This window comes from Lepisosteus oculatus, chromosome 8, assembly GCF_040954835.1.
Source record: "Lepisosteus oculatus isolate fLepOcu1 chromosome 8, fLepOcu1.hap2, whole genome shotgun sequence".
NCBI classification, from domain to species: Eukaryota; Metazoa; Chordata; class Actinopteri; order Semionotiformes; family Lepisosteidae; genus Lepisosteus; species Lepisosteus oculatus.
In genome coordinates this window covers 6,119,302-6,143,190 of record NC_090703.1, presented here as the reverse complement: position 1 = coordinate 6,143,190, position 23,889 = coordinate 6,119,302, and the positions used below count along the sequence as shown (strand labels likewise).

Sequence of the window (23,889 nt, the reverse complement as noted above, 5' to 3'; positions counted from 1 at the left end):
GTAGACATCAGAAGTGATTGCTCCAGTGAGTCATTCACAATTTCAACCAAAAGGCTCCTTTTCCTCAAAACAACCTAGAAATATGATTATAATACAATCTGAAATGCAGGTCGTCAGGTTTTTGTAGTCACTTGCATATTCAGTAGCTTTTTAAAAAATATATATACTATGCTAAACATAATATAATGACAGACGTTTACAGAAATATTGATTTCTTTAATACAAACTCTAAGCCTTCTAACATGCGCTCTTTGTGGCTAATACAGTGAGTCCGAAACAATGGGACACGTCAATCCATCCATCCCCAGAAAGCTAATTCCGGGTAAGTGTCAGAGCGACCCAGAGCCTTTCCCGGAAGCAGAGGGAGGAAGGCGGGACTCCACCCCACACGGAATGCCAATTCATCGCAGGGGCGCTCACAAGAAAAATCCAGACACTAATCTCAGAGGTGTCTTCCCATGCAAACATGGGGAGAACATGCGAACGACACACAGCATGCACTCCGGTCCATAAATGAACCCCAGTGTTTTCAAGGCAGCAATATTATTTGCTGTGACAATCCAGCTTTCAAGCACTGACATCAGAAATGATCACTTTTCTTGTGAATCTGACCACGGGTCCTGCAGAGGCCACTTAACTTAAAGCAGAGAGGAGAGAGCCGGTGTTGCACTGTCAAGTCAAGCTTGCGGTACAACAATAATGAGTTACTGTAACAACAATACACGGGCTAATATTTATGATATATACTGTCATATATTCTACACTATAGCATGGTTCCAGAGTATTTAAATATAGGTTAAATATTAAAAACATTATAAAGATTACAAACTAGAGGAAGTCATTCTGCCCATCTCACCAGCAGATAGTAGATCTCAGGATCCCATCCAGCTTGAAAGAGACCAGGGTAGCGGGTTTCAGACACGCACCTTTTTTTAAGCTTAAAAGAAAGTAATTGAAAAGGTAGCAATCCTTTCCTTACTGCCAGTGCCAACCAGTTTTTTTTTTTTTTTTGGCCTTCCCCTGCTAAAAATATCCCAAGTCCTTAGTCCTGTTGTTAACGTTCAAGTGTTCCAGCAGAGATTACAAATCGGCTACTGCTAATCTGTAAGAGGCTGTGTATGTTAAAGAGTTACGGGTTTTAATGAAAAACATTGTGGCGAGCATGGAAAAGACCTCCGTAAGCGGTTTAAGCTGTTGAGGCTTTCCATGTTTCCTCAGTGCGAAAATGGTCTGCAGCAGGAGAAAAGGAAAAACAAATACAGCACAAGATTTGATTACCGTCAAAACCAACAAAAAAAACCCCACATTTTATTCCCATAAAATTGGTGCAGCTCCAGTATCTGATAAAGTACAGAATTTTATTACTGTTCTCCTTAAAGCGAGTATATTATGTTTATATTTTCAAATTTAAGGTAATGAAAAGAACTTGTTTTTATACTGAATTTTCTTATTCTGATACATCTAATAAATAGTATAAACACTGTACCACAGGTTCTACAAACACTGGCAAATAGCAAAAGAGCCATGACTACAACACTTTCTTCCTGCAACATTCTCACAAGAGGTTTTGGTTCATGCAGAGTACTGAAAAACTGCCTGCTTATTGCATGGTAGTATTCCACCCATGACAGTTACATTCTACATGAACTAACCGCTGCAAAACTGTCAAACCTTACCTCTCTGTACACGAGCGAATCAAAATGAACTATTTTAAAAGGCTAAATGCTAAAATAACAGCCCTTATTTATAAACTCACTTGATGACAGAAAAAAAAAATACATCATCATTTGCAAAGAAATGTCAATACATTTGCAAATGACATGTGAAATCAGAAGAAACTGTCATTATAGTCAGAGAATCAGAACTTTAGAGTGGAAGACTGAAATCAAGTTGATTTTCAAATGTTCTTCACGTTGATTAGAAGTTAGCAAATGGGGCAATGACACTCATGGTTGTAATTACAGCAGTAAAGTTTCCTCTGATGACAGACGCTTTGTAAAGTCCTCTTAAAAGCATCTGAATAGCACTTATATTTGTATCAGACATATGACTAAGCAGAATGACATTGGCAGAAATCGCCCTGAACCTGATGACAGGTTGGTGCAACTGTCTGCTTCCCTGGCTGGAGAGAAAACAGCGGTAGAAAATAGAGGAGTGGTCGGAAGAACAAACGTTAACAACAGCACACACAATCCAGGAATCTTTGAAACTGAGCTATACAGCACCCGACTGGACTAATAAAAGGTCATTTGATTTATTAGCTTATCAGCTGGGTGACTAAGGTTTATAGTATCACTTCATGGGGTACATGGCTCATACTGTACGTGCTTCTTAAAAAAATAATGAAAAACACCAGTGAGTGATTCAACAGGAGAGCTATGAAAATCAATGCTAAGCAGGTTTCTTACTATTTGGCTACAGTGTATAGTCTCTGACATCTTCCCTGACATCTTTATAATCTTTTCCAAAGTCCTGCTGCCTCTGAAAAGAGCAGGAGATAAAAAGCAATGGCAGGCAGAGCTGACACTTTGCAGCGCAACCAGGCCAACATAAACACGTTAGGTCACAATCCGGTCTCCCTGCCAGGTTTTCCCAAGGACAATTGGCGGCATGCTGCGGGCCCTTCCAATGACACACAGAGCACAGCTAATTGGAGGGCCTCTCCCAAACCCCCAGCCTCTTCATTATGACAGTATAAAGAACGGCCAAGTCAAAGGTGCATTTCATTAACACGTGAACAACCTGCGGGACTGAATAAAGCTTTTTTAATTACTACGTATTTATGGAAAAGTCACAAAGCGTTAAAAAATGAATTAAATCATATATCGATGCAGAAACCGTGTGCAATAATGCACCAAACCACAATCTAATTTAGTCATATGTTTACAGCGTGAACTACCTGAAAAGCTGTTGGTACGATATTCTGCATTTCATATTTGTCTTATCTGACAACTTCTTTATTCTATAAAGCTTTCCAAATAAGACCACAAGGTAATACTGGAATTTTTTTCCAATCCATTTTATGTATGAGTATGCATACTTTTTTTTTTTTACTTTCTACATATTCAGCACATATTAAAAGGTTTTGAATAAGATCATATTATAGTTTATGCTCAATCTGCATTTCACTCAGCACAAATCCCTAATGCATACAATCATAAATCAACTAGGTTACAGTACGATGCTCAATACACAGACATTTTGCTTATGTGTGATCTAGGAGAGTTCCCTATATTCCAGCGAATATTTACATTATTGCATTGTTGTGTGGAAGAACCAGCAAAATTAATAGCAGTGAGGCTTTAAATTTTTATTTGTTGTTATTGTAGTTACTGACCTCTTAGCATTTAGCATTCATTTATGAGAAATGCCAATAACAGAATAATATTTAAAAAAATATTGCATATCTCTTTTCCAAAAGCAAAAACCTCATGAGCTAAACAAAGGGCGTAACATTCTAAATGCTTTCCAATAAAGCAGAGTTTGAGATATTAATGTGACTATCAATCTGACTTACTCTGTAACACCTATGAGGCATTCTGTTGCTAGGACACTGCACGACATATTGACTTGAGGGCAGCTATTTTGATGCAACAACACAGTGTAAGACAAAGTGAAGTTTAATATGAGTTATTGAGCATGAAAAAAGAAGGACACAGTGTCCTCGTTGTGCACAGCACAATTTCAGAGGTCCATTCTTCTGCTTTGAACCTATTAGCTTCAAGGATTGTCACACACTTATTCAAGCTCCCCTAACAAAAGAGGCTAACGCATAGTCAGAAATGAGTTTAGGTGGATTATATGATTTTTTTTAAAAAGGCTTATTTAATTACATTTTGTGAAAAGGGCTCATTTGTACCCTCAATTGCTTTACGTGGTCCAGAATACAGCACAGTCTTGGTAAGTAAGTGAGTTGGTCCACTTTTCTCTTCAAGGATCTCCCGATTCTTAGCTACTGTCCGTGGATTTTGCTGTTAATGTTCACAGATTCACATAAACCTTACAGACACAGGACACTGCTTACTTCAACTTTATTATTAGCATTTTGTATTTTAAATAATCCTAGAGCAGCCATGACTTACATTTACAGTATTCTCTGTTCACTCGTAGAACATAGCAGCACAATTACCAAGAGGACCTGTTACTTTCCTGTAAATATTAAAACAAAGTACATTCAAATGCAGCAACTATTTTATATGTTATTGGGATTTGCTATTATAAGGTAAATACTTACAAAATGTTATTTGCTCTTGGGTTTCAATGGAGAAAGGAACACTAATACTTCATTTTGTTAACCTTTGGCTTGAAAACAAATATCTCTTCAATTAGCCTCTTTCTCTCTTTCCCTTTTGTTAAACAAATAGAAAGCCGGGGACAGAAAGAGATAATATAGATTTATATAATACTTTTTCCTGATGGCTCAATTTTCTAAAGTAGAATTAGTACAGCATTTTGTCATAAAATCTACTTAATTTGCACTGACCTTTTGGCAGATTAAATGTTTATTTTAATGGCAGAATGCTTTCTCCGGTGAGAACACTAAAAATCCTAAGTGTTTTTCTTTTTTCCCCCATTCAAGCACTCCCTGCATAGTGAAGTCATTTTATGACTAATGTGCTCTGCTCTTTGAAGTTTCAGGAAAACATCATGTGGCCTCAAGCTTTTCAAATTGGACGCCTGGTTTTGATAAGACTACAGCATGTTTTTAGTGCCAGCTTTCTTTTCCACTTCAGCTGACATTTATTGCCAAAAGGAAGACACAGGAATTGTACAAATTATTTTGTTGCATGTAACGGAACCACACACACAGTTTCAGAAAATCAAACCCTGGCATAACCACTGAGCTCTGTAACCTGCTGGCGCTCATGGGTTTTGAGCTAGGCTTGTCGATTTTATAGTGGTACCTGCTAGACCCACAGCAGTGATATAAATAGCATTACAGTTCTAGCCACATTATTGCTACACATACAACAACTGTTGCTAAGCATTTAAGCAGGAAACACAACACCACTCTAACACATTCAGTGACGCATATCACTGAATGTTACTTCAGAGCAAGAAACATTTACTACAAGTGACTGTTTATATACTGTTTTACATGCACACTGCACGTTATCTAACATGCAGTAATGCAGACAGTTGCCATAACCTGCCAGGTAAACCAAAAGATTATGTAAGCAATCACAGCAGGCTCAGACACTAATGACAAGCCTGACCAGACCATGTAATCTACAAGTGAAAGCATTCTAACTTCATACTGTATTACCTGTGCAGACATTTTTAGCATATCTGTTTCAGTAATCATCTGCGGAAAGAGGGATAAAACTCTGACCTGAATTCAAACAAGCCTGGCCAGGATTTCACCATCAAACCTGCTCAACTTTCTCAAACACAAAAAGACTGCATTCGTACTAGACGTGGGAAATGGGGATTGAAATAATATCTAACACAATTGAACTGGTGTTAGTAAAGGTCACTAAAACATACTTACTTGGCCTGATTATTTAAATATTTTTATAGAACAGAATCAAATGTTTAGCCATAAGAATAGATTTAGCCTATACTAAAACACACTTCTGTTCTATGACACACAGAATAACGAAATCGGTGTAAGCAGCGTCACATGCTTTCATTTTTACTTTATTTATTTTACCCCAAAATAGAGGAACTGTAATAAGAAAATAAGTTAATAAACTGAATGATTCACATATACAGCATCACACTGTGTTCTGTAAAAAAGATCCAACCTATTTAAATTAAATGAGGGCACGCGCATGATTTATGTAGGCTGAGCTATTTCTAGAAAAAAAGGCTTGCACAAAAGGGATAGAATCCAATCAAAAATTGTCATTTTATGGGTTACACTCCCAACATTGACAATAAAAACCTAATTTGGGCATTGAACTTCATATCTCAAATTCCCCAAACACAAATGCCCCACTCTGAAACACAATAGTTATACTGTCATTTAATATGAACATTCTCTGTATTTCAACAAACTTTAAAATAATCCATAGATACAGCTATAAGACAAGATTTTTCTTTTTAAAATGCATTTAAAATGTCTCACTTTAAAAATTCATAACCTTATTTTGTAAGGATACAATTCTGAGAACATCATAAACTGAAAAACAAAATCCAGCCATCAGGGAGAGAATTCCGATTTCATGACTGTATGCATCCAATGGTTCGTAAACATGGCATTAAAAACAGGGTTTGGACTGCATTGTAAAGTTAATATTTTTGAACATCCAACAACTCCAAACCTCTCAAGTTTTGACCTGCACTTTCCAAATGCCTTCATATTTTCTATGGCAAAAAAAAAAAACATTTGAAGCACAGTAACAATTAGAAGATTTGAAGAATGACCTATTTTTTGATTCCCCTGTGCATTAAGTGAGGCATAAGCCAAGAAAATTTGAAACTCTTACTTATTACTCCAGCGAGAATTAGGACATGGCTGTTGCAGTAGGGTATGGAGAGAAGTGTCATTCTCCATTTGCATTTGTGTCATTTGGGATTTTATTTTCTCTTTTGCCATCCCCCTCATAAAACCATTAAAAAGATTCCATTTTTCTTTATCCTGCAGCACATTCCAAATTAAGTCAGACCGTTCCCTGACTCAAGCTTGGAAATATCTTCCCCATAAACCAAGTGTATGGAAAAACAGCATGAATTATTTATCAGCCACAGTACTTAAACCACATCAATGTCCCCTTGTTTACTGATAAGTTCAAATGGCATCTCTTGATGACTTTGTCCTTTACCTCTTTTGTAGTGCAAGCAATGGACATCACTGGTTCTTGTATTTAATAATATTTTTGGAAAATGGCTAAAGAATCAGGCAAACAAAGCATAGAAGGTGTGTGAGCATGTTTCACATATGTTAGCCTGAAGTTATTTCTTGATGCAAACATAATTTATTAAATTGCTTCATGTACAGAGATTGACTAGAGAGCATGATAGCTTTGCACACTTAACACGCATTAGGTTGTGATCTCACAGAGTTAACTGTCCATAAATCTTTATGTTCTTGTGATCATTCCTGCTATATCGTCTAGATATACACACATATGCTGAACAAGTGCAGGATTGCATAATCCCTTCCTATCTGTTGAAGAAATAGAATAGAAATAAAGAACAGAGAAGAAATTTTCTGTTTTTACAACGCACATTTACATGCTTTAAATGAGAATTATATTAAGCATATTTTCCTAACCAAAACATGTGTAAGGATGACTGTATTTTGAGAAGTTCACTGTCTTTAATTGTGTATACAAAACCAAAATGACAACTGTTTGTGCACCCGAGACTTGGAGCTTTTAACCACACATTACATTGGTTTTCACAATGATTATTAAGGTTAGTGGTTCAGTAAAGATAAAAGCATGTGCATTGCTGCAGACCATCTCCATCTAAGAACTTCAGATCGCAAAACACATTTACTAAAAGTCGTTACAACCACATAAATTCAGTGACACTACAGTGATTTTTAAATATTTTAAAGAATTCTGCAGGATATAAATACGGGCTTACGACTATGTGCAAATTATTTTACGTATGCCAGGACAGATGCAATGATATCAAATAGAATTTCACATTTTTCTTCAATGAAATACCCTCTATCTTGGAATATTAAAAGTAGCTTATCTTCATCTGTTAGACTTTCTTTAAAAAGCAAGAGATTCAATTCCTAGTACTTTGATTTTAAGGAACTATAATGAACAAAATTCCACTTTTTAATTTGGAAATGAACTCTCTGTTTGCAGTTGCTAACTGTTAATGCCAATGGAAATTTAATGTTGGGATAATTGTTTCATATTCCTAGGTTACTGTTTAGACGCTTTAAGCTTGAAAATAAATTAGCTGGAATAAAACTCTTGACAGCTTTTGGGCAGAAATAGTTACATCTGCTCCGAAGATACGTATGCATTATTCCAATGCTTTGTGTGTCTTTTTATAGCGTGCAGTAATCACTCTAAATCTACCCATATGTAGCTTTGCAATGTTTTTCAGTTCCAATATTAAACGGCTTTAAGTCTTTGCCATGCACCTCTTTAAATCTGATCTGCTGGAATACTGCGAGATCTGCCAAGAGGGCGACTGTCACAGGCCAGTAACACAGTGCAGCTACATTAAGTTTTGTGTAAACTTCTGTCAACTTTTTGATCAAAAACGTCAGGGATCGTACTTGAAGACTTCCCTATCCTGTCAGAGAGGACGCCAGCATCCTGTGGCATCGTTCTAAATTACTTCAATGAACATCTTGAGCGAACAAATGTGGAAATTTAAAAGTTGTTTTTAGGCAGAGAAACGGTTTGAGATATTATGTGACCAACACATTTCCCATTACTAAACCTGCAGAACATATGACTCTGGGGAACGTACACGGATCATTTGATGCTTGATCATTGCTCGTACTTCTCTTGTTTAAAAGAAATTCTTACAAAACCATAGGTGAAGCGTTCAGCTTTTTTGACTCGTCTACTATCATCCTGGCGTACTTAATTTAATTATTAAAAAATGAGGATCTGGTCTCAATTCCACGGGATGTGAAAATGCACACTCTGTTGACAGCGTCACAGCTCAGATATTTTCAAGATTTTACGGCAATTATCTTACCCATTTAAAAGCAACATCTTGCTTTTACTGCTGCCAAGTCACAGATATTCTTCTTCAGGGGGACAAAATGCAGTCACTTACTCCATCTACTTTTACTGTACATCGGGTGCTTTTTGCATCATTTTGCCTCTAAATCATGGTTAGATACTATAAAACAGATAATCTCATTTGTAAGCCATCCTACACTAAAGGAAAAAAAAGTGGAAATCAAACCTGATGCAAATTATTTTTTATGACATCTCACACTGTGATGACTCTACGGATTTTGCAAATGAGAAACTTCAATTACTATCTGAACCAAATAATGACGGTTTTAAGATCAGCTTCCTCTTGCTGGCACAAAATGACCTTGCAGATCTAAGCCATAAACAAAGTATTTCTTTCTACAAAGAACAGTTTTTTTCTTGCTGTTTGCAGATAAGTAAGATATACACTGTGTAACAGCGCAATATAGTATGCACTCAATCATTTTTCCAGTGATCAAATGCGTTTTGAATTGTTAAAGAAATACTGCGGATAAAATGTTCTAAATCTTGAACACAATTTTGCATTGGCTGAAGAATACCTTCATATAAAGAATGCATTTTATACTATTATACAATTAAATAATTGTTACAAACAAAAATAAATCCACTGTTTAAAAGAGAGAAGGATTCTTTAAACCTTTATCCTTCTGTCACTGCCCTAACAAACTACAATTAACTTGCAAGTGCACTTATGTACACACACAGCATGCAGCAGATGGCTTTTCTGCTCATTATCGCTGTTTGTGCTCTCACATTTGAAAAACAATCACAGAAAATTGTCAGAATTCCTCATTTCTCTTACAACAGGATGATAGAGCATAAACAAAGACACAACGTGTCCATTCAAGCTAAGTGCCGTATCCCATAAGGCAGAGTGTCACAGACAGGGATGCTAAATAGATCCTTCTGCAAGGATAAAAACACAAACAACCTGCTGTATATGTGTGTGCAGGGATCATAAAAGCTGATAATAACATAAAATTTTGTCTAATTGTGGATCTTAACAAAGCAAAAAGACATGAAGCAGAAAATTAACAAGAGGCAACTCAGCAACTTCAGAAATTAAATTTCCACTGCACAAGCTAGTTTTTAGATAAGCGACCTGTGCACCTTAAAAACAAACCTGCCTTTGATTCCCAAGCCGACGAAATTTCAACATTCCACATAAAAATCAACAATTTTATTTAAATACTGCATTTTTTTCAGGAGCCTGCACAGATGAGTAACTTCTTAACTTTAGCTGTTAAATAAAGTGAGTTTGCTTCCTTTAACACCTCCTGTGTAGAACTGGGTAGGAGAAGAAAGAATGTTACAGTAGCATCATCTTCATCTCCCTTCTGAATGAAATGCCATTCACGTTTATCATCTTAATCCTTGCACTTCATACGATGAAATCCTAAAGTACCCTCATAAACCACAAAGCTTGCTCATCTCTAAATAATGTAATGCAGAACACCAAGGCGGAAGAGTCTGGATATCTGAAATGCATCAGAAGGAAAAGAAGAAAAAAATGTTTAAATGGTGCTAAAATAAACTCTCTACTGAAGACATAGCCTACTATTTATCTGATAAGACAGTAGAGATAATAGTCCAGGAACCATTTTCACAGATCTAAGTCTTTAGGGAAAACATTATACTCTATGTAGTTCAGCAGTGTTAAAAACCCACCACTTGTCTAACTACACAGAATGTGCCAGACTGATGGCTTCAGATGAATAAAAAAATAACAGTGTAATTAAAATGACTTAAACAATTGTGATTGGGGTTATTTACACCATGAACATCAGCTTCAAGCATCTGGAAATTGTTCTCAGTAAAGCTTTCAAAATATAAAACAAAACAAAATGCTGCACGCTGTGTTTTGCAAGTGTTCAGTAGACACTATCACTGTAAGCACGGAGGAAATAAATAAATCGGGAACTGGGAACAAATCAGAAGATGAATTAAGGGGTTCTGAAAGGACTGCACAGAGAGCCCTTGCTCGAGATCCACTGATCTGGATTCCAGACTCGGGCTCCCAGCGCTTGAATGATGTCATTATGCAGCCTCGCTTGTTCTGCGTCAGTCGCACAACCCCAGCACTGCACTACCGTGCCGCTTCTGCAGTGAAGCCTTGGCCTACACAATGCCTGTTGGGAAGCAAAGCAGTCTAACTGCACATTTCAACACAAGTGCTATTAAACCAACAAATGGTTTCTCACATCAGTTCGGCGATACGGTCTCGCCAACGACCCCCCACACCACCCCCATATTTCTATGGAGAATTTGGGCACACCGAAACCCAGCTGCGCTGGAAAACCCAACACGCGCAACAGTCCGGACAGTACTGCGAAAAGGCAGTAAAAATCTATATTTCATTTTAAGGCACAGAAGGATCGCTCTGTTGGGACCCCGCAGGCAAACCATGTCTTAGGCTCAGGCCAGGTCTTAGGTCAGTGAGAGGAACAAAACCGAACCCCGGCCTGAACAACCTTGACCCCAGATGCTCATGAAACCATGACCCTTCAGAAGAAAATGAGCCTAATAACAATGAGAAATGAGAAAAAGTACTTCTTCTCCTCCATGTGCTGCATTTCGTGAAAAACCAACAAACAGTGAAAAGATTCAAACTCAGAACCATTCGAAACAAGAGCCCCGCGTGACTGAATGGTGGCACCGCAGTGTGCAGAGCCTAAGCCGACCACGTCCCCACGCCGTGTCTCTCCGTGACGAGAGGCTGCAGCCATGGAGGGTCAGATTAATTAAGCTCAGCAGCAGCTGCAGTGCAACGTGAGACCCCGCTCTGCCACAGTTCGCACCAGTCCAGCCCAATTACCTGCAGAGCCTCAGCGCTGGACATCTGACATTTCTCCTGCGCCGTTCGCCAGGGCCTCGCTCTCGCGAGTCCCCTGATGAATTTTTCAATCTGACTTCAATGTCTTTCCGAGCTGCGGCCTGAAGAGCTGCAGCACCTGCTGTGCCTGGCAATGATGATTCCCAGAGAGATCTTTGTCAATCAGGCTGCTGCAGATGTTGCTCTACTTCAAGCAAGAGCTGCATCCAAACATGGACATGAAGAAGGGGAACTGCAGGCCCCAGCCTTCAACCGTGAGTTCTATTTCGAAGAGCTCCGAGCCCGGTGAACTCACAAAAGCCAAGTTTTTACGTCTTGGAGGTCTTCCAGCCAAAGCAGCTGAGGCTAAACACGGAGGTCAACATCAACAAAGATTACAACCAAATTCACAGGCAGGTCCCTGCCAGAACTGCCCCCTAAGAATCACCTAAAAAAAAACGGTTTTGTGTCACTATACGGCATTGCCCTTGTTCACCACTGCCACAGAATTGCATTCGCCTTCATTGTACCAGGCTGTTCCGGAAAAAAAAAAAAAAGTGGATCAAGCCAATTTTTTTGTTTGTTTTCCCTCTCTTTGATTTATTTAATTTTTTGACGTCCCTAAAGCATTCCAACTGCTAATGTACTGTAACAGTTACATTTGTTCCAAAGAGAAATATATTCCAACAATCTGTTTCGCAAGGGAGGCCGTAGCTCTTAGAATGAAGGAACATAAACCCTGTTTGCGATGCTGCTAACAACAAAAGTGACAATGATTGGAAAAAAAGAAAAATAAACAAATGTGAAAGGTTATCACAAGCCTGAGCTGGTGTCATCTAAGTTGTATCATTTGCTGAAGAGTCATATCTCCATTGGAAGCAACTAATGGGCTGATTACAACAGAGACAGGGACTTTGAGATTACTGAGAAACTGCCCAATAAAACATGTTTATATACAATTCCCTCACATAACTTGGAATCATATCCCTTCCCATCTGTGACAGGTCATAACTCACTGTCTGCCATCTCTTTAACAGCCCTAAGAATCTGGGGTTGCAGTTTGCCATGCATGGCATACCAATCCACTGCCAGTGCAAATTCTTGTCAACATATAATAAATTTATCATTTAAACCTGTTTTCATGCAAAGTACTGCAGTATATATTGCCCCTTGAAACAGAACATTTTATAGGATGATGTAGTGAAGTAAAATAAAGTCTTCTTAAGAGACTGATGGAGCTTTTATATTTTGCACTTACAATATTAACAATGTACTGTACAAGTAGGTGTACTATTTACAGCTACCCTTTCACTAGAGAATTAATTCCTGTCATTGTGGCAGCCATTGTCTACAATGGTCTACAGGCTCCCAGTGGGTCTCAAGATGTGTGTTTCATTAGAAATACTGTTCAGACCTAGATCTGGGCTTTTAACGCATGCCAAAACTCCAGAAGACAGAGATGGTACAGCCGGAGTTAAATTCAGCTCAAGCTGAAGGTGGATGTTCCCCTCACTAAAAAGGATTTCATGGTTAAAATCTTGAATCCACAGTATCTCTTTGCGTCTAACTGTGATTCACTTACACAGAATAAGATCCTTTGTACTACGTGTGCAGAATAATTTGTTTGGCCGGAGAAGAAAGACAAACTGGAATTTCCTGTACCAAAGAATTTTTAATATGTATTCCACAAAATTATATTTTTTATATAATACATTGTATATGATAAAATGATTAACCTTTATTTTTTTCTTTATGTTTCTGTGCTACAAATTACATTTCATAGGCAATACTAACCAAAAGGTCTTAAAAATAATAAGAAAAAATACTGTGACCTTTTATGACAACAGCATTCATTAACTAGTAAAACATGTTTTATTATTAATAGCTGTTACCTGGTATAAACACACAACTGAAAGGCATATGCTAAAAAAAGTAAAATTTATTTTTTAAACTTTTTCACACACATTTCAAAGCATTGAGTGGTTACCTGAATCCTGATTTAACTTAATTACAAAATCACAAATGAAAAAAAGAATCGAATTGCAATTTCTGGAAAGCTGCAAACAAAAGCTCTCTCTGCAACTATAGAAGATACAGAAGAGATGACACTGTCTCCCACTTCAGCTGGCTGTTGTAAAAGAACTGCACTGAAAGCCTAAGCAAATCAGTACTTTAAACAAAGTGGTGTCTACTGAATACCACTATCCCTGAAATCTAAAATGACAAAAAATAATGCCCTCTGTCCTCTAGCAGAGAACAAAGAGAGCCCCACCTCAATTAGCCCTTAAGTCCGAGCCTAATTTTACTATATTTACCAATGTCCGAGCCTAATTTTACTATATTTACCACCTCCACTCCAAGCTCTTCCTTATGTGCCCTTCAGACCCATGTCTCTGAAATTCATGTTTGCATAGATCATGCACATAGCAGCTGCCATATTGAAAACCGTCAGAGGAACAGCTGCCATCAGTGTTATCTGCCTCTCGACCATCGCTCGCAGATTAATCACGGACGAGTAGCACAGGAGCAACCCCGCGTTCTTGACAACTCAGAAAGATACGCAATTACACAAAATGAAGCTGGAACAGGCTCTTCTAGCTGCTTCTTAGCACAGAAATCATGTACACTGCACCAAAAAGATATCATCTTCAGGGCCTGTTACCTTAGCAACCAGTTCAATCATGCTATTCATCACAACTCTAACTCCTTCTAGAGAACTCTCTGACACACACACTCTCTACACAACCTGATCCACCCCTTTGAAATTTCTGATACACTTGTAGTTAAAAGCAAAGACTCTTAAGAGAAAAAAAGGACGACCAGGTTGTATCGCTCATGCATTCGGGTTGTTAGGTCTTCTGCGACTTGCAAATTGCTTGCGACCTGATGCATCTGGTTGAAGTTTAATCAATAGAATGAAACAAGTGCATGAGGAGTTAAAACTGACAGCCTTCACTAAAAAAACTCTTCGCAGTACAGAATGCTTTCTTCAAACTAAGGATGATTTTCTCAGAGGACTAAACTGGACAGGCACCAAAATATCTGACAAACATTTTTTTTTTATTTCAACAAATTTCATAATAGTTTACGCCCCACTGTCCAATGCACCAAGCAGAACATGAGTTAATCATGATATCGCAAAGAAAATAATATAACATCAACTAATCAATAGTTGAATGAATCAAGTAATGAATGATAACATATTCTCTTGCAGAAGGCACATTAAAAACCTTGGTTAACCACAAAATAAAGCACATATAAACTACATCAAGACAAAACCACTTCTCAAAAACAATTCTTAAGTACTTAAGAGAGCGAATAAATACAATTTTACTACTCCCTCAATACAAATAGTCAGGCAATTTAATATGAAATGCATATGAAAACTAAATGTCCGCCTTAAACTTTTTTTAAGATGCAAATCACAAACAGGACTGCTGTGAAATAACAAATTGGGAAAAACCACATAATGGCAGGCATATTATCTAAATCAAAACAGCCTGTAACCTAATGGTTGTGACATTATGAACAGCATGCAAAATACATTTCTGGTTCAGCAGCATGTTGACCAAAAGAAAATGCACAAAACGATTTGTACAGTAAGGAATCTGATGCCCTTTACTTAAATATTTCCAAAAATACTAGCAAGGAAGTATTAACAATAAGGAGTTCATTTATACTGTCACTGTCCACTTAACAGCCAAAACACATTAATGAAAATTACTGAAATATTTTAGGACCACACAAGATATTATTGATAAATTAGTACAATCTGGAGAAACAAAACTAATGTCACCAAAAACTTATATTTTATTAACTTAATTGATCTTTACAATATTCACTCATGACAACACCTTCTGTTGTAAGCTAGCAGAATCAGCAAGATTATCTCAAGGTTATACTAATTATTTAGACTATATCAGAGGACACAGCCAAAACAATGCTATCCTTTAGTACTGGGCTTTTTGGTCTGTTGAAACATTCAGGTATTCAAAGTCTGTATTAAGAGTACTTTTTAGATTTAAATTTTTTTAATTATGATTGAAAGATGATTTCATTTGAATTAAGACTGAAAAAACTAATTAAACATCTGTTGTTTTAATGAAATAATATTAATTCATAAGAAATTAAAATGATTAATCACAAAGCGAAATATCTTATGAAAACATTTAAAAAGCTACACAATATTTAGCACTTTTCATTGGCTTTTGCCCCATGGGTCACCAAAACAAGCAGCAAAACCCTCAAGATTTTATTAAAGTCAAAATATTGCTGATTAAGAATTTTCATACAGAAAACATAATATGTTTTAGTTTAAATTAATTTAATTTTAAGGGCGCCAGGTTCTCAAAAGAAGACCAACAGTTTTAAAAGTGGGGGTACGCTTATATATGTAGTATATAATGTCTGGTGTGTACAATCATAAGAAAAGGGCTGCTCAACATCCACGATATCTTGCATGGTTTTGTTCTCTTGAGTGACTGGCGGGGGGAAAAAAAACAGAAAAGGCGTCATACTCAGAAAGCAAAACTAAACCGCAAACCATGAGGATCGTGAGATCAACAGTTTCTCCTGCAGGGACAGAGTGGGAAGAGCACATTTCCCCATCCTGCTTGCAGCGCGAGTGTGAGAGGGCTGGAAGATGACCAGGAGCCTCCGTCTCTGGGAATGCCAAGACCTCAGAAAATTCCACAGGCTCGTGGTCAAACACAAACACTAACACTAAGCAACAGCCAGCCCCTGGAGGATCCATTTATCTCATCTGTCCGCGCCATGGCAGGTAGAGAAGTGCATTAAATCTTCAGCCGTGACTACAAAACTACTCCCACTTTCAAACACTTTCCCCGCTGTTTGAGGCTTTAGACCTTATAGCCTGCTCCTGCCATAGTTGTGCTCCAGCATGTGGGACACGCACTGTGAGAGCTTCGGGGGATTTTCAAAAGAGCAGTAAACTTTTCGGCGCGGTCACATTCGCCGTTTCGCAGGAGAACAGCCCACACAGCACAACAAATCTAGAGCCGCGTTTTTTTTCTTCTCGTTGGTGCCCTTATCGTTAAGAATCAGAATCTCTACTTTTCCTGCTCGAGCGGTGATTCCACCCCACCCCCCACACCAAGAGAGAGGGTATGAAAATGAAATATTCCAAATGTTTCCCTGCCACACCAGCTGTCCTGCCTATTCCATGGAACCCATTCAAGTCCCTGCAAGCGGCTCCACTCCACTACACAGAAGCTAACAACGCTTTTGTCATCAAGCAACGGATTTCTCTTCCACAACCCCTACAACCCTAGGCCAGTCGCTCCAATTAGAAACGTGAGACCAGCCTGGAAAGGGGAGAGTGCTTGCAGAGTAGTCCCAGATTCATCTGGAAGGCTGACTGCAAAAGGTATTTGAAAGGTACAGAACCTTTGATAGTCTCATGCCATTTACAAGAAAGCACACAGCTCCATGCTTAAAATGACATCCTAGGGATGAATATAAAGATATAGAATCACTACCAGGTGTGGATCAGGGTCACATGCTAACCACTGCTCTGCCAGACCATCCCTATGCTCATCTGCAAAACTGTGCTATTCATTTCTTTACCAATACGGATGTTTAACTAGATCAATAACATCTGTTTTAAAAAAACAATCATGTCTCCATGCGGATAATGTTTATCTTTCTAAAAACTCTTAAAATTGACAGCTGACTGTCTGACTGTGCATAGATGGCTAGAAAAAAAGGCATCCTAAATATATAGGATTTTATTTATTAAAGGCTCTTATTTTTAAACAATGAGAAACAATAAAGGTCATAAATTGAGCAACAGTTCGGAGCAGAAAATAAACACATCATTTATAAAGTCACTGCACTGTAAGGACCACTGTGTAATCACCATGACAATCAAACATTCCTTCTGCCTTTTGGACTATCAGCCAGATTCCTACCTGTCAAACCCTGGACCAGACAGACAGAGCAAATATTTACATTCAACATATCAGCCCCCAAGTGCAGGCAAACCGAAGACACTTTAAACTGATCTCAAGGATCTGTGTTCCGAAGCACGCACTTTGTTGAAATATTGTACATAAACACCTTTTCAAACTTATCCAAATGGATTTGATTTCAATTCTTTAAAATCGCATAAAATAATCGGGTGGAGACAATTAAGATAAACATCATCATCCAAAAAAAAAAAAAAGAATGTTTGAAAACATTCTCCGGATGTCGTATCTGCTAAAACAAAAACACCTACCTGGGTAAAAATCTTTGGATTTTGACAGTTTGATGGTCGCCCCGGTCTCTTTCTGAAGCTGCACAATTGTCTGTCCTCCTTTTCCAATTATAGATCCAGCAGCATAACTAGGTATTAGAACTTTTAAGAAAAATTGGCCGTCTTCTGTAAAACATCAAAAAATCAATCAATCAATCATAAAATTATAAAAAAATACATGATGTACAGGAAACGTAAACGGTGATAAGGGTAATGGAAACAAAACTGACAGAAGAGGTAAATTGCACGAATAATGAACGTTCAATTACAAAGGTATGAAACCCCTGTGAAACAATGGAAAACTTGGAATTTCATCTTTTTTTTGCAAACGTCGTGTAATATAAAACCTGCCCGCCCAACATGCGTGCGCTTCCCGTTGTTACTACAACATGCTGGAAGTGGTGAGAGGCTCCTGATGTAATACACAGAATAACTGGAAGAAAAAAAAAACAAGCTTCATCTTTACTTAGATACTGCATTCCAGTTTCCTTCGTATGAAGCATTTTCTTCGGACTCTTAAATTGGAAGCAGATGACAAATGAGGTCCTTGTGATTTATCATGGATTTCTAATTGATACAATGTTGTGCCACAGACACCAACAACGCCTAAATCCGACCGAGAACTGGGGGGAAATGAACAGCGTTAAAATCAGTGCCCAGCCTGAAGGTGATCATTATGGGAAATTGCTGTTTTCTCGCACAAATAAAGAAGTTAGCAAACACGCGAGAATGCACCGTAAAGGGTAAAACGATTATCTGGAAAGGAAAACAGAAATACTCAGTGCCTTTCTTTTTAAAAATAAAATAATAATTTAAAAGGCTACTCTGCGCTGCGATATCGGTGAGGCTATACAATCGCATAGCTCAACTGCAATGTCAAAAACCCTGCAGTAATGCGTTTCACTTCACTCCTCAAGCTGTCTGCGATCCCCTTAAAGCGCATTATAATTACAGGATCCTTAAGAGGAGCTTTCCCCGGCGAAAAAAAAAAAAGAAAAAGGTTATTATGTACCATTCGGCATGATGCAAATGCGGGCAGGTGGGTCTGCCAGGTGGAGGAACCGGTTCCATAAAAAGTTCTACCCGCCCGCGATCAGATCAAGAAATAGAGAAAAGCGCCAGTCAACTACAGCCTGATGTTCTCTGGGAACAGAATGATCCTGATCGCATCTGCACGACAAGAAAGGGCCGATTTAAGCAAGCTGCCCAGGCGAGATGTCCGAGGTGCAAGCTTTCTGCAAATGCCCCCATTGAGTCGTGCGCATCATGGATGCAGACAGGTCGCGGGGCTGCATATTTAAATCTGATCACCGGCGCGCCAGTCGTGCAAACTCGTTATTGATAACTCGTCGGGTTTTTGCAAACGACGACGACGACAACAACAACAACAACAACAACAACAAAAAACAAAGATTAAAAAGGAAAGTGAAGACAGCCGCTTAGATAGCACAGCACCGCGCTGATTAAAGCCAAATAGCACGGCGATCGCACGAAGTTGGCTCTCTTTCGCACAGTTTTTGACAACTGCCAGCGTGATAACGGTAAAAAAAACACACACACACACACAACAACCATGATAATAATAATAATTCTGGGGGACTTTTTTTCTGGTCCATCTCACTTTCTCTTCGGCGCAAACGAAAGCCTTTTCTTTAAAAAAAAAAACAAACAAACCCCGTTGCAGTTTAACAACAAAAACTTACAGTTTTATTCACACACACACACACCCCTCACACAACCCTTCTCCCCTCTCCAAACCTCTTTTTTTTTTCTTCTCTTAAGTGCAAAAAGGGAAGGAAAAAAAAAAGCATGATTTTTTAAAGTACATAAAAACGGGTCGCCATGTTTCGGTTGTTTGTTTGTTTGTTTGTTTTAAAAAAAAGAAGAATGACTATTGTTATTAGTTTCGCTCCTATAGGGTTATTCCGGCGCAAGCCTCCGAGAGACACGAACAACAGCGGCTATCGGTATGAATGCGGCAGCTACCCACCGCCGGTGTTTGTCCTCTTGGTACTGACGGCTTCTGGTGGTGCTTCCAGGGGTCTTTTTCGGGAATCCGGCGGGTCCAGGTCTATGGGCACCCCGGTGTGAGTCCCGTTCTGCTGGATAGGAGCTGCCGCCATCATGTTTGCAAAGCTTTTTTTTTTTTTCTTTTAAATAACGACAATTATGATTCTTATGAAAAATATTTGGCTTCTTTTTTTTTTTCTAAACGGGTGGAATATCAAAATAATAGTGCAAGAGCAGCTCTTAATCCGGCATGTAGGTGGATGGAGCTGGGGGAAAACTGAATGTGTCAGAAACTGGGGTGGGGGGGAATAGAGGGGGGGGGGGAGAAGAAGAGGGAGGGGGGGGGGAGGCAGAGAAAGTAAGGAGAGGATGGGATAGTTGGAGCGTGTGCCGTGCGTGCGGAAATCGGGGTCCCGAAGCGTGGCCGCTCGCTTTCGGAGGCTGGAGCTGCTCTGGGCGCTTTCGGTGCGGCTGCTGCTGCCGCCGCGGCTGCTCGCGCATTACTTCCCCGGCTCAGCTCCGGCGGGCTGCCTGCGCTCGCAACACACCGGGCGGGTCAAAGGTCACCCAGCCCAGCAACACGGCTCAACCCAGCTTGCACGCCGCCTCCGAAAACAAGACGGTGGCAACCAGCGGGGCGGGGGGCCGGGAGGCGGGAGGCCACGCCCCCCTCCCCCTCTGATGGGCGTGCGGGGCAACCAATAGGAATTAAGGGGCCGTGATTGGGCCTCCCTCCCTTCAGCTAATCGGAGGAGCAGAAGTGGCGAGCGGGGAGGGAAAGGGTTAATATTTGGGAATGACATCATGAACGCCCCCCAGTTCTTTGCCGTCTCTACCGGTTGCTTTTATTTTGCAGCATCATGCAAATACGTAGCGGTGCTGCGAGCGAAAGGTGTCAACGTGACAAAGGCCATCAGGCGCACTGAAGCGACACGTTCAGCTAATTTACATTTTTTGTCCTTTTTTTTTCCCCCGCTTCATTATAATCCCCACTTCACGCTTATCAATCATCTGTAGTGCATTATCATTTTCTCGGGGGTTGGCTGTTTTCACGTTCTGGCTACTTTTGCAAGTTATTTGATGCTACATTATTTAAATATATTTCACTTAAGGTCCTGAGGTCTCTGTCTTTGTTAGGACACTGCAGCCTTTGTGGTACTGTATGTAGCTACTTCGATATTTAACAGGAGCAACCCTATTGTGTAAAAATGTAGACAAATGCACTGACACTAATCTGTGAGCTGTGAAGTGTTAAACCACTTTACATTATATTTTAAACCGAAGTTAAACCAGTTCGTTTTAAGTTGCGATTTAACAATTAAACAACTGTAACAACGACAAAATACCTGTCAGTGCCATATACTGTACAGCCTACCGCAACAAAAGTATTCTTAATTTTAAAAGTAACACCTACAGACAATGAAGGAGACACGGTGATGTGATTGTAGTTTTAATTTGTATTTCCCGCTCCTGAAGCATCAGACTGCTATTCACTAACGTGGCTATAGAGTCGTACTGACATGATATACTGTACTGTACCCCTAAGTCTTAATGGTTAAAAATGAATGCTTTTTAACGTTTGAATGTAGGTATTAAAACCACTTTGTTTTCATGTTTTGTTGCAGCATTTTCAAAAAGCTGTTTTGGTATATATTTAGTCATATGCTTAATCTGAAGTTATCTGTTGATATTCTGTATAAGATGTGGAAATTTAGTAGGTAGTAAAATGTTGATGGGAAAATGTCCACAGCCCATGTCAAAAGGGAGGCATCTGAGAAACTAGAGACAGCATAAAATCAGTTACTCGTTTTTTAGGCACCATTCATGTCCTTAAATCTACCCGCATGTCCGATGAGGTCTTACTCCATCCATCGCATTCCATCCATTTTCTCACTGTTTCATTCAATTCAGTGTTGCAGGGGAGCCAGAGCCTATCCTGGCAAGCAACAGGCGCAAAGCAGGATGCACTCTGGACCGGACGCCAGTGTATCGCAGTTTGCAATCAACACATCATGTTTAAGGACATCAGCAACAAGTTGTTGAAACGGTTTGATGGATTTTGTATTTAAAAGTGCTTGGGTAGCATTTGTATAGAGTATACTGTACTCTGAATCATATCATTATTTTATATCTTTGATGATTATTCATTATATGTTACATTTATAGTACGTGTTCAGCAATGCATTACAGGTGAAATATCCTGTTTTTTTTTAAAGTATATATATATACAGTACTACCCAAAATTGAACTATGATTCAGACTGCTTAATTCTGTTCTTTAAAATGTAAGGAATATCTGAGGGCAAAGTAAAAAAGAGACATCTGTACTTTGCTGATACAAAGCACTTAACTTGTATGCTATTTATCATTATGAAACTGATGTTGCTTCTTCACTTTTTATGATGTTTTATTATTCTTTACTGATTTGGATCTTATGAAAGTTAAACATGAATACACTCAAATTTTCTTTATACTATTTAAAGAAAAATATTTCTGGGACATGACCATTCAGTATCTTACCGCAGGGCTATATTACAAGACACAAGTTTATTAGACGCAGTGATCCCTAAAAAAACCCTTGCACACAGTGATTGCATAGAATAGTCAGTCTTGACTGACTTCTTTTCTCCCATATCTTGCTCAGAAACATGTGCACCATTGCAGTTATTTTATCCATTTCAGAAGTCCCACAGTTTTTTGTGTGTCAAATGTAAAAAAGGGTCATAAAGCCCATCTATATTGCTATAGTTAGGGATTGTACTTGAGGAGTAATCTGAGGACTGACAGCTCTTAAAGATTACAAGTCGGTATTGTGATCCAACGGCCAAACCCACTTTGTTAATGCTGTATGCAGAACAGTGGTGCCCCAGTTTGGCGAGGTTTTGCACGCTGTGCCTTATGCTGCTTCTCCACCCTGTCACGCTTTCTTCTGGGGGAGCAACTATTGCGAAATGGCGTAATTAATGAAAGTGAGACCGAAGAGAAGAGCAAAACCCCATAAGGAAAAGTGCATCAATAATGGAGCATCGCAGTAATGAATAATGGAAAGCTTGCTTGAGGCTGAGGTGCAGTACATCACAACTTCCAAAGTGATATGTTAAATTGATTATTGAAATGCCTTCTGAGCTTCACAAGGGATTATAACAGTCCGATGAGGTATGTGACAGTCGCCATAGGATCACTTGCACCTCTAGAAAGGGATAGGCTTTTAAAAGGGCAGAGGCCTTTTGAAAAGACAGACATTTCCACAGGTCACATGTCACACCTTTGTGGTGCGAATCAGTGCATCACAAGTCAGCAGTTGTTGGTTTTGCTCATCCTAAGAGAACGACACTTCAGTGTGTCCTCGATATCTATCATTTCCTTCTCCTGTCAGTTACACAGTTCCTCTTTTCGCGGGACTATGCAAGACATCTCTGCAGGTGTTCAATGAAATTCCTATAGGTATGCCTACACAGTATGCAGTGCCAATTCTGAAGGGATTTTATTTTTTGCATTGACGCTAGTTTTTTGTCTTTGGGAATTGCAAAATAACTAAACAAAAGAGCTCATAGAAGGAGAAGACACTTTGCCAAGCTATGTGTAGATGGAATATTTTTTAAAAACCTGAGTAACTACAGAAACTGTCTTGTCAGTTCTCAGTTCGTACCTTGGTAACCTGTCAGCTGGTTCTTCATTTACATGTGGAGCTGTTAATCAGTCAAGGTTTTAACATAACACTTACTGACATTCCACTCCATCATAAGATTTTAACATTTCATTACTATGAATTTGAGGAGTAAATCTTAACTTTGCAGCACTGTTCATGGGTTTGTAAGGAGGAGCTGTAATGAATTTTGGTTTTCTTCTGGAATAAATCTTTGGTTCAGCCGCCATGCTGGTTTGTGTCTTGTATTTTAACATTTTGAAACTGCATGACTGCATATTCTGAAACGATGAATTATTTACATTGATCAATTTCAATTGTAGAGGTTACTTTACTTAATTTCATTTTAATTTTATTCAGATTCTTCTTCCAGCTATGTAATATTTGAAGTAAAAGCCTTTTCTAACATTCAAGTGTAAATTTTAAATTGCCATTTTTTTTATTTTTCTGTACTCTTTGAAATAAGGCAATTGTCCACTATGGTATAGATTTTCACACAATATGTCTACTTACATGCA

The 23,889-nt window shown here is 38.8% G+C and overlaps 1 protein-coding gene across 4 annotated transcripts in view; it reads right to left on the bottom strand.

The window, feature by feature from the left end:
* The window catches only part of LOC102694293 (RNA-binding protein Nova-1), a 68,958-nt gene extending 48,631 nt beyond the window's left edge, over positions 1-20,327 (bottom strand). The window contains exons 1-2 of one of the 4 annotated variants that reach the window (XM_069193053.1): positions 19,707-20,327; positions 17,699-17,842 (exon numbers count right to left, since the gene is read on the bottom strand). In XM_069193053.1, the coding sequence (XP_069049154.1) occupies positions 17,699-17,842; positions 19,707-19,842 (280 nt within the window). In that variant the 5' untranslated portion in view covers positions 19,843-20,327. Of the gene's footprint in view, positions 1-17,698; positions 17,843-18,182; positions 18,679-18,728; positions 19,247-19,706 lie in introns of those variants that run through there. The other 3 variants (XM_069193054.1, XM_069193056.1, XM_069193055.1) reach the window with 3 other exon arrangements.
* Between the last annotated feature and the right edge of the window lie 3,562 nt (positions 20,328-23,889).